General features: G+C 37.4%; 1 protein-coding gene across 1 annotated transcript in view; it reads left to right on the forward strand.

Moving 5' to 3' along the window:
- Window positions 1-570: 570 nt before the first annotated feature.
- Window positions 571-12,611, forward strand: part of ADAM22 (ADAM metallopeptidase domain 22) — a 2,281,988-nt gene continuing 2,269,947 nt past the window's right edge. Inside the window, exons 1-2 of the mRNA XM_044066314.1 lie at window positions 571-981; window positions 1,439-1,608. Coding sequence (XP_043922249.1) covers window positions 891-981; window positions 1,439-1,608 — 261 coding nt within the window. The 5' untranslated portion in view covers window positions 571-890. The remainder of the gene's footprint in view (window positions 982-1,438; window positions 1,609-12,611) is intronic.

The following is a 12,611-nucleotide window of genomic DNA, read 5'->3' on the forward strand; positions in this document are numbered from 1 at the left end:
TTGTTTCATAACGTATTTAGGTATTTCAGATATAAAATAATTGTAGTATGTAACTATTTAACGAGAACATTTTTACAGGAAAAAATCTCAGGACATTTGCCATTTTCATGTTTTGTTTCAGGATACAAATGTCAAATAGAAACTTTCCTGCGTAAAGAGAGACAGGTGGTAACCCTATTTCAAAATTTGGGAAGACAGAAATGCTATGTTATGTGTTAAGCTACAATAGCGACAATGAGTAGCGCATGACAGCAGTCAGTCTTGTCAGCAATACCACACCAACTAACTAAGGCTTTCGGCTTTTCCCGGTTAGGGGTCGCCACAGCAGAACTCCGGTCCGCTCATGATTGGCAGTGGATTTTTTACGGTGCCGAGTTGCCAGCCCGACCTTCAACAAATGCACGCCCATTCACGTTCGCACCTACCTGCTTGTCTTTAACGTCACTCGACCGCGGGGAGGACATGCAAACTCCACACAGAAGGCGCTCCAGCCGAGAATCGAACGGGAGAATCTCTTAGCAATACCACACCGACTCCTAAACTGAAATTAAGGGAAGCGGTTTTCTGGATTGAGAACTACAGTTCCCAGAGATCACTAGGCGGTGCGCGTTTCCTGTTGTGAAACGTACCGTAGTAGCTCTGCAGTGAGCATTTTGTCTTCTTAAGATGTGGATGATGTGAATAGGGGAGGGGAAGAGTGCACTCCTAGCCACAGCACAGCCACTGAATGCAGTAACAGCGTAAGCATCAAAACACAATGCTGCAACACTGGCTGAGCGAAGCTTTATAGCGGGCGAGGCTGGTGACTGTTAAAGGAGTCAGCATTCTGACTCTGACATCTAGACAGTTAAAATATATACACTTTATTACACTGGATAACATAAGCTAGAATGCAGACATCGTCTTTCAAGATTTTGTCGTGGATATGTCTCCTTGGAGCATTCTATTTGGTCCATTCCAGAGGTCCCTCTTGGAGAACAGGTAAGTGGGGCTACACATTGCAGTAAATGTCATTAGCAGAAAATCAGTGCAAATGGAGGGAGGGATCTTTTGTGTTAGTATATAACAAGTACCAGTTTGGACCGTCTAATGTGTTGTAGGTTAAAAGTAGATAGCAGTTATGTATTTAGCAGCTGTCTGCAGGAGCGCTGTAAAAATGCCATTTCTATAAAACTGCATTTCAAATTATGAGGAGGGTGACTAATGATGATGATAAACCGGAATCCACTGGCTTCACCAATATGTTCCACAGAAAATATACTTGTCTTGTATTTTGAGGCCAGCTGCAAGTCACCAATCACTGCTTGTACTTAAAGTGCTGCCATAACGCGGCTAATGTAATTTCTTGGGTTGAATAAGCAATTGAATAGTTTTACAGTGAATTATCCCCAAACGCTGACTTCACTGTATCTCTTACCTCCCCATCTGTTTCCTTTAGGTTCAGGGGATGTCTTTCTGGCACCTAGGCAGAGGAGAAGTGTAAACAGATACATTGAAAATACCACAACGATTCCTCATCGGCTTGTTTACCGTATGGATAGTGATAACGAAATCAGCAGGGTTGAGCTAAACGCCAAGATCCTAGGAGAAAAGAGCAACCCAGAAAAGGTAAAGCAAAGTAAAAGTAGTAATAATAATGCCAAGTTCACAAAGGCCTGGGCAACTATTTTCTTGCCCTTCTCTTGCCAACATCTCTGACACATGGAAGTTTTGTGTGTCCTGCAGTTGCTGGGAGAAACAAGGCTTTGGCTGATATTAATTCAATCCATATAGACTCCTGCCAGCTATGCACCATGCATAAAAATTACTTGATGTCTATAGTATTTTGCCAGTGGTTTTGGGCCAAAGTTTAAGGTCAGGTGGAAATATTTCTGATTTCATGACTGTTCTGGGCACAAACAAATACTTTATGTAAAGTGTTATGCAAAGTTAGGTAACTTAAATTGCCTTTAGAAGATGCACCGGACTGGTGTCGAACAAAAGATAAACACATTTAAAAAAGTATTTATTAAAACAAAATTAGTGGCAACTAGGTAGGTATCATTGTGTAGTAGTCTGATTAAAAGTAGTATAGGTTCATAGGTTGGTACTTGGCTATCTACCCGAGGACATTTATAAGCCTAGCCAAAATGTGTTGGCTTATATATATAATCTGTTGGCGTATACATAATATAGGAATCAGCCCCTGAGAGACACCAATGTTTGCTTGGCATTTAGAGTGGAAAGCAGACAAAGGCTATGACAGAAGTTGCTTCACTCATCGGTTTCCTAAGCCTCATGAAATTATATTGTACAGTGTGTTACATGTGTAAACATTGGCAATATTTATATGATTTGATGTGCTGGAATTAATTTTCATGGGAAGGGGCAGAGAAGGTAAGTTAACAGCTCACTGTAATAATGTCTGGGCAAGACTGTGAATCTCTTTTTGTTTTTTTTGAGTCAGTAGGATTTGGGGAATGCCTTGCATATTATTCCATACACAACTGTGTCATGGGAATATGAACAGCTGAGTACCTCATCTCCATAGGAGAAAAAAACACTATATTATAACGTGATAGATTTCTCATGTGAAGTCTGAGCAGGAGAAACTGCTTTGCTTAGCATCCTGCAGAAAATGCTGTCTTGCAGGATATAAGCAAGCTATCCTTTGCAGAAAGTCTCTTGGTTTTTCAGACTCTTCATATTGTTTCATATTCATCTTCTGTGTGTATATTAGGGTGATACACAGTTCTAGCAAGAGTAGTGGACCTGCAAAATCAAATCAAAGAACAGACTGCTAAATAATGTGTATATGAGCCGGGATTTTACGTCTGGCTTTTTTTTTCATATCAACATAAAATGCAACTTTAAAACAGTAATACCTTATCCTAATATTACAACTTATTTAGTACAAACACATTAAAACCAAAAAAAAATGCGTAATTAGCATAAAGTTAACAATTCAGTTCTAATTCACATAATAAATTAAATTGCAGCTTATGACTTACAACCATTCACAGTCTAGTTTTTGTCAAATAAATTTCATATTAATTCACCAAGCATTTTGTCATTCTCTAAAATGTGTTTTGAACTTGTTAATTTTAATACTGTGACAAACTTTCTTATTGTATTTGTAAACTGCAGACCAGAAAGCTCATCAAGTTTTGACCAGTATACTATAACCTAATATGTAAGAAATGCATAGACTAAAGTCTGCAAAATAATAGTTTCTTTGTTTATTGTTATGATGTAGATTCCCAGTATTGCTTATTGCCGTGCGACTTAATTGAAGATTATAGACAATTTCTTTAAATTATAAATTCAAAAGAGGTCTTGTATTTTCACATTTCCAAAAGTGTGTAATATTTCAGTGTCTTCATTTTTGGAAATTGAAGATTTGGTATTCAGAGAATTTTCATTCAGAAAAGAAATAACATGCCATAGACAAGAACTATTGTGAAAAAAAGTTTTTGAAATAATTTAGCCATTTCTCCCATTCTTTGAAGTTTGTCACCTCTTGCTATTCAGATGCATGACCTTAACAGACACAGAAATCCCTGCTGTCTGCAGTTTGGCTCCTCTGTCTGTTGCATGTGACATCATCATCCTAATAATTTTATTACTGAACACAGGGGAATGTCATCTGAACATCGCTGTAGAAGCACAATGAGGTGCAACCTTTGCAAACATTTGTAAAGTCAGTCTTCTTTGGAGGAACCACTTTATATTCATATTGAATTTTGATTTTTTTTTTGAGATTATATTGCTAGACTCACAAAGAGCAGCAATATCACTGGACATTAAGCAGGTGTTTGTATTACCAATGTGAAATTATTTTAAAAAGTTGCAGCACTTTTCTTGGACACATTGTCAGGGGTGAGAATTAGAGAACAAAACTCAGGGGTTCTGATATAACTGAGATGTACCTCAAACTCAATCTGCGCTAACAAGTATGGAGTTAGTTTATTTATTTTATTTTTATTTTATTTTACATTTGTTGACCGAGATAGTCCAACTGGATTAATGTCCATTTTCAGTGGAGGCCCGGGGAGAAAAGCTCCAAGGTAAACAGATAAGTAATAACAAAGAAGACATATTACCAAGGTAGACAGATAAGTAATAACAAAGAAGACATATTACCAAGGTAGACAGATAAGTAATAACAAAGAAGACATATTACAGATGAGATATTTACAAATAACATAAGCAGACATGAAATAGACAATATCACAAGTTCGAGTAACCCCTGGTAACAGTCGGGAAAAATAACAGTAATTTGATTAATAGATTGTATACATTCATGGTGAGAGTTAGCCAGGCTTATTACAGTGGCAAAGCCAATTTAGTGCCAGATGTTGTTTGAGTTTAGCTTTGAATTGGGATAGGGAGGAGAACAAAGTAATGTTAGCTGGAAGGAGGTTCCATGCTTTGCCTGCAGAGTTTGCAAAGAGGGAGTCACCGGCTACATTGTTAATTTTAATTGTCTTAATTTGTAGTCTGTTTGAGGATCGGAGCAGTCTTGGATTATTGTGTGTGTGTGGGGGGGTGATTATATTTTTAAGAGCCGGTGTGTTATCTGGATAATAGAGGATTTTATTAGCCATAATCAAAAGGTTGTATTGGATTAGACTGGGAAGTTCTAGCCACTCAAGCTGTTTAAGGTTGATGCAATGGTGTGTTCTAAAAGGTAGGCCAGTGGCAAACCTGGCAATGTGGTTGTAACAGATTGAGAGTCTATTAAGTACAGTTTTATTTAGATTAGAGAGAAGGGGGAATGCATATAAAAGTGTTGAAAGCAGGTGGGAGCGAGCTATGGCAACCACAGCCAGAGAGGTTAGGAAGGCTTTTATTCTATACAGCGACCCTAGTTTTTTATTGATGGTTTTGATTGTTTGGTTTACATGAAGGTCAAATTTTAGATTATTATCAATTATTACTCCTAACAGTTTTTTAGTGGAGTCGGGGGTGATTATTGTGCCATCTTTTGCATTTATGGTGAAGGTAAACAGTGTGGACCTTTGTGTTGAAGAGAATAACAGCATTTTAGTTCTTTTGGGATTTAGCAACAATCGACGTTCGGAGATCCAGGTTTCTATAGTATTAAAGATGGATTGGGTAACAGACCTTAATTCTGAGGGAAATGTGGCTGAGCAAATCAGGGTGGAATCATCAGTGTATTGGATACATCTGACATTCGGGATGACTGTATATAGGTTGTTTATAAACATGGAAAACAGTAGGGGTCCTTTGCAAAATGAATGGATTATTTTTGATTTGTAGCGGTATAGCAAGGAAAAAGTAAGCACTAAAACACTTCCTCAGTCTTTTTCCATTTCAGAACAGCAGCAAATAAGGTGCACGTGACAGAATGAGTCATAGACAGCAAAATAGTGATTTGATTGGCCAAGATGCATTTATATAAAATGTTAAGTGTGAGGATGGTCCAGCTGTCAGCCCCCCCCCCAACTGATTCCTTTAATCTGAGGGGTGCTGCACAGATTTGGGTCATCTGATGTAGTAGGGCTCCATCCTCCATCGGGAAAGGAGGGTGGCCTAGTGGTTAAGGTGTTTGCCTTACAAACACAAGGTGCAGGGTTTGAGTCTCACAAGGGATAAATGGCTAGGCTTAAAATGGCTCGCAGGGGCAGTTAGCTTAGTACTAACCTATAAACCTATGTAAACCTTTTTGTACTATGGAGCCAGCTGGTACATACTGATTTTTCAACAGCAGATTTGCATTTATCGATTGTCGGCAAACAATTTCTGTGTACAAATTTTATTAAGATTTATGCATTTTAGCAGGTTGATGCTGTATTATTCAAGTTCTACAATTGGCTTGTGATATTAGAACTTCACTTTTGGGTGAAGAGTATTAAGTCCTTGCCTCTGCTAGAGCTTGGGAAAGTTTAGCTGTAACTTTATGAGAGCGTATTGACAGTAATCATGTTATTAACTTGCAGTACAAGAAATGCTTATATATTTAGAAGTCTGTATGTTAATAAAAAGATGTATGGGAAACTGTTCAACATAACCTCTGCCTTATTGTGGTAGCATTCATTTAGATTCCAAGTTTTAAAATGTTTTCACTGTAAATGCAGTGAATAATTTTTGTATTTGTAAACAAGTTACAGTATACCATTAATCAGTCAAGCTACACATTTTGTTTATGCTTCTATAATTTTTCATATGATAAGCAATTCTCTCTATTTTGATTTGTTGAAATATTTATAGAAATGAGAAGTATGGTAATATTCATAATTAGTGTATGAACAGCAGTTGTTTCCAGATGCACTAGACATAGGTCTTGTGTCACTGCAGTGGTATAGGTTATTGTGTGAGCTTTAAGAAGAAATACTTCACTAAATTGTACATAGCATGGTTTTTCAGTTATTAATGTAAAAAAAAATAAACAAGCAGTATTAGATGTCTGGAGGCATTACTAGGCTGATTCCACAGAAACAACTGGAGGCATCACTGTGATTTACTGAGTTGTTAAATTTATTTTTTTTTGTTAAACTTCTAAATGCTACAGTTAGCCCTGGCTGTATGTCTGACTTGCACTGCAATACAGGAGATGGCTGTTGTTGATCAGTAGACTATGGTGCTTAAGACAATGTTGTACTGTCATTCAGGTACTTTGTTAGCATTTATTGCATGTAAGAGGTGTTTATGTTTAGGATGCTCACAGTCTCCGTAAGTCTTTTTTTCTAATTTTGTTATTAGTTTCTGTAAGTTTTTTTTCTAATTTTGGTATTATGGTATTTTCACTTTTCTGCCCATTCTGATTCTGCCTAATTTTGTGTTATACCTGCGGTTTGTATGACATGCTGTTTTCATTGTATCATACAGGCCCTTTCTGCTTATTAAGTGGGAATTATATATGTTTATTTAGGCACTTATGTTTCACTTTTGTGTGTGTTTATGTGTGAGTGCATGCACGTGTCATTGTCACATCTGCACCCAAAATGAAAATGTGTGCGCACATGATCTTGTGTTTGTTTGGATGTGATGTAAGTGTATTCAATCTGTGGCCGTCTGTGTGTTTTGTTTCTCTTGTATGTCTCATTGAGTTTGTCCATTCTATAGTCATCATGTCGCTATAAAAATGAGGATTGCAAAGACGAAGACCGCTTTCTACAAGTAAGTCTGAACAAGATCTTGAAGATTTTGTGTCTTTGTTTTGCTGATCCAGGTGTCTGAATATGCAATAGCAGCCAGGGAGAAAAGCTCTGTGCTCTTGAACTTTGCCAGCAAGCTGCACAGCATATGAATATATTTTATTTTATTTATTTTTTTGTTTATTTGATAATCTGTTAAGTGGACTGTTCCCTGGATCATTTTAAACCATGACCCAGACAAAGAAATTCAAAACAGTAAGAAAGCAATATATTTAAAAATATAAATTTGTCTGCAAAGAAGCATCAGCCAAGCAACAGATTTTAGTAATATAAATGCAGGCTTGATATATCAAAGCACTGTAAATACTTGTGAGAACAAACTAATAGCACATAACATATGAGGTTGGCTAAGGGCAGTGCTGGTTTGGTGAAGGCTAACTGTTGTCTCTGAAACATTTGCAAGTTGAGACCTTATGGAAGTGTTCAGAAAGAGATTTACTGAAGTTGTCAAGGGACACTTTCACCTTTATATCATAAGGTTGCTTTATACATAGTGCTGGTCCTAGTCTGGATAAAGTTTGTTTGCCCAGGGCAGTTTTAAAATGGGGCCTGCTAAGAGAAATGGCATTATCCTGGGAATTTCATAGGGAGTATACCTGATTTGTAAAGGGGAGTAACCTTCTTAAAAGAGGACAGTAACCCTCTTTTAGTACTTTATATACTGGTGTACAAAGCAAGAGGGTTGCTCTTTCCAAAAAAAGGTGGAGGTGAGCATGGAGTCAGCCAGCAGGACAAATCAGCAGATTTTAATTTCTGTAGCATATAGACACTTTTACCGGGTACAAGAGTGATAACACAATATACAGGCTAGCAGTAGTAATTGACAGCATGGCTGATATTTGTGAATGAGTACTGCATTCTCCTAGGGTGTTGTGAGGACCAGTGCTATAGACAGGGTACCTGTTGTTGTTGTTGTTGTGTCTTTCGGCTTTTCCCGGTTAGGGGTCGCCACAGCTGAACTCCGGTCCGCTAATGATTGGTAGTTGATTTTTACGTGCCGAGTTACCAGCCCTGACGCACAACCTTCAACGAAGGTACGCCCATTCACGCATGTCTCCACGCAGAAGATGCTCTAGCTGAGAATCGAACCGGACAGTGTCTTACTTTGAGGCGACAACGCTACCGCAGCACCACCACCGCCAAAGACAAAGTACTGTTCACTTGTACTGCCACGCAGATGGGTATTATTCAATAATGTGTATTTTTGTGTCAAAGTAAAATGAAAGCCTTGAGCTTTTAATTTTGAAATACTTTATTTCTTTAAACAGAGAGCAGTCTTTCTTGGAGATTATAATTTCATGTTGTAGCTGAAGAATCAACATTTTTTGTTATTCTGCTATACTTGTGTGCACTGGGGCATTGATTTTACCTAAGACTAGACATGCAAAATGCAAATAGCTATGTTTATGTAGATGTGACCGTGGCATGACTATTATAATGTCTGCTTCCTTAACTAGGCTGTAAGCATCAGTCCTGTTATGTGAGCATTATCATCTGTGTTTTAAAGTAATTTAATATAATCTGAGTAACCTGCTTTATTTTACATTGATTTCTGGGGATACAATGAGATAAGATAAGGAAGTTGTATGAATATTCCTCAAAGTTGAAGACAAATGCCTTTTGTGTCAATCTTTAATTGTTTGTTTATTATTTGTACATTTTATATTATCCAGATTTACATTACATGGCTGAAAAAGTTGCTTTGATCTAGTTTACCAGTTACAAAAAGTAAATGTGCAATATATGCCTGTGTGTGTGTGTGTATATATATGTGTATACGTGTATGGTATATTCACATATTTCTGAGCATTTTAGGTAATATGAGTCTATGTAACTGTATTTCTCAAGTCTTATATTTACTTATGAGCTTGCATAGACAACTGAGCCCACACTGCTGTCTGTGCTCTGTCTGCTTATCTGATTGCCAGGTTGTAAATGTTCATTACAGAATGCTAACCATGGCATGAATAAAGTCAGAGTTCTTTCTGTTTCCTGAGTAGTAAGCTATGTATCATGGCACACAGTTACTTAACTGCCTGTGAAGATAGAAGAGTAAAACTTGAGGACAAGAAAAATGGAAAATGAGGATTTATAAATGGCTATTAAGAAATATCTGCACAAATATGTATAATACTGATATTTCTGGTCTGTTCGTGTTTACAGTAGGGATGTGACAAAGTGCAGTTAAGTCCTCACCTACTTAGTTTTGGTGGGATTACTGCATTCCACTGTGTTTCTTCTAGGCTTACGTATGTCTCGTATGATTGACAGGCAAAAAACTTGTGTTGATGTGGTTGTGAAATTAAGGCTGTAGGAGCTTGCAGTACATGTGTTGCACCCAGTTGACATAAACAAATTGTAATGAATTGGAGTAATGAAAACAAAATATAGAAGGCTTTACATATAACTCATAAGCATTATCACATTGTTCCCTTACCTGATTCCACCTACGTACTAAAAGTTAAAATTGGTAACTAATTTAAAGTCAAATGAGTAGGTGCCCCTTTGTTTGCACATTATTTTCTGTAGTTTACGCACTTTTACTTATTAAACTAGTGAAAAAGAAAAAAATGCTGAGGTCTGTTTATAAAACAGGTGGTTTATATTCATTCTGCTCAGCATTTCTTGCAGTGTCAGTAGTTCAACTGGTAGCGCACTCACTTGGGGTGCAGAAGGCTGTGGGTTCTTTTCCCACACCAGGGAAATTGATTACTGACACAGTAGTGCAGCATAAGGAGGGGGGGGGTGCTGCACTCATGAGTGTGTCGTTTTTCGAATGAGATGTTAAATCGAAGTCCAGTCTACTTGAGTTAGTCGCAGCTCAGGTGAGTGTAAAAGATCCCACTGCACCTATTAAAAAAGTAGGGGAAATTCCCTGATACCCTGGCCAAATTCCCCTTTAGTAGTATTAATACCACCTTATCACCTGGTCACAAAATATAAATAAGGAAACGTAGTTCACAAAAGAACTGAACATGCATTATGTTTGTAAGAGACGTGTTGTTATCCCTATTTCTGTGCAACAATTCTTTTTTTCCCCCCATTATTAAACTACTGTAAAAGTAGTTTGGCTATGTGGCATAAAGGAATATAGCCATGACTAAGACCAGGTAATCCTAGTTTAATTAGCAGCTCAGTACCAGGAAAAGCTGAGCAGAGGAAGATGTTAATGAGCAATACACACTGACTTGCCCATCCTTTGGGAGGGGTTTGGTGCTTCTGATTAGCTGATTTGTTGTCTTGCGGGTAGAACCCTGAATAATGCCATTAGTTGTAGACTGAGGCACATAGGCTTGATGATACCAAACTGGTGAAATTAGCCATTACGGGGAATGTTTGTGGGATCATGCATGTGCCAGGAAAAGGGCATAGGTGGTGCAAGTGCCCATATCTGCCATCAACGATGAGGTTACTTATATAATAAAAGTACCGTTATGGCTGCCTTACACCACAGATTGCTCTCACCCTGCAGATGGGGGAAGAAATGGGCATTGGCAACAGCTTGATGGTCAGCAGGCATAGGATTCTGAAAAAAAATCATCATCAGCAGCAATTCCCCTTTTTACACTGGATCAGAGTGTCACGTTAGCATTAATCAGTGTGAGCAAATCACCTAAAGACAATGTTTACACTGCTGAGTGGCTAGGCCTTTGTTAAAAAAAAATGACCTAGAAAAAGTTTATAAAGCAAATATCCAGAAACAGAGTAGGTTAAAGACTGATTGTATATGCAAAAGGCAGACAATGAGGAAAATGGAGGTGGGGTAAAAAAGGGGGGAGAATTGGGAATGGATGAAAGAGTGTGGTTGAAGAGTAGGTGTATTAGGCCTGAGAAAAGGCATATTATAAGTCCATCAGTGGCAAACTAATTAGTGATTTGATCGATGTATGGTAAATTTTATGTTGTTCTTTGTTCATTTTCTGCAATATACACACTTAGGGAAGGTAATTTAAGGAATACCTCACTTTATGTTGTCACTGAAATGTGAATCTTTCTGGTTATAACTTAATGCATCTGCACCACTATTTCTGTCAACTTATGATGTTAGTAATAAAAGCATTATGGGAAACCGAAGTACCGATGAGAATGTAAAGTGAAAAAAGGAATGCTTAATAGGCACTTTTGTCTCTCTTGCTGTCTCTGTCTCCCTTTTTTTTTGTTTACTTTTGGGAGACTTCCTTCCATTTCACCTTGCGTTTTTAACCATATCCTTTGTCAGTCTTTACCCTAAGCCATCTGGCAGTTTGGCTCAGAGAATTAGGGCTATAAGCTGCTAATGAGTGCCACTGTGAAGTACTGTTTGTCTTCTGTGTGATTGTGTGCAACTCGCATAACATGATAATGCTTCTCTCTCTCCCCTGAATAGAGGCACTTGTGCCTACTGGCTTTATCTAGTTAACAAACAAGGGGGGAAAAACAAAGCAGTAAGTCATGACCAGTGCAGGTGTTCCAGGTGATTATAAATAATTCATGTGGAGTAGCTGATATAAAAATTTACAAGTCCTTTATTCCAGTTATAATTATTATTGGTTTTATATTTTAATTCATTGTTTTAATCATGTGTTTTAGTGATGTTAATACATGACAGACATTTACATGAGTTAGTTTTCATGCCAGGTGCCTAGTTGAATGACATTAAGTGCACAGATATCAGACATTAGAGGTTATAGGGTAGCTGTTTCATACTGCTGTTCTAAGAAACAGTGGCACTGTACTCAGAATTGCTTACACATAAAAAAAGAGAATGCCTTACAGGGTCACAAATTATGGGTGACCTAAAGCTTTCTTAAGGCTTACCTTGCCCCTTGCTATAAGGTTATAGGATTGTGGTCTACTCCAGTCATCCCACAGCTACTGATTTACCTTCAATCCAAAAATCATCCTAATGGCTAGAACAGAAACAGTTCAGTTGTGCACAGTTGTTAAGTGATGTAATGGAGCCCAACTGCTAAGAACAATAGAGTAAGAACCTAATCTAGTATCTTAGTAGCCTTTTGTTACCTCTATATATTGACATGTTTAGCAATGTATCTTAGCTGTCTTTTTATCTGTTTTGTAAAATGCAATGTAGTAAAGCACTGTAGTAGAAGTTTAATTGAACTGTTTAGGGCAATATAATGTTGTAATAAAAAGAATTTTGGTATTTCAGTAATATACTTTATACCATGGTCTGTTCATATTCATCTCCCCAAGAGGTTTTTAGTCAAGCATTTCACATATGATGTTTTGATAGGCATGGAGAAATGCAGAATTTATCATGAACATGTCATATTAGAACAACGTTGCATAGTTTTGCATAGATATGTGTATTATTATGTAAAGATTAAAGTGAGTTAGGAATGCATAATTATATGTTATAAGGTTAAAGGAGTTTTTGATAGTGATATTGTAAATGAGGTATGTATCCTCTGAATTTCTGTTGGATGTAACGTGGTACATTATCGTATTTTA

The sequence above is a fragment of the Protopterus annectens genome, chromosome 3.part1, assembly GCF_019279795.1.
Source record: "Protopterus annectens isolate FY-2018-M chromosome 3.part1, PAN1.0, whole genome shotgun sequence".
Lineage (NCBI taxonomy): Eukaryota > Metazoa > Chordata > Ceratodontiformes > Protopteridae > Protopterus > Protopterus annectens.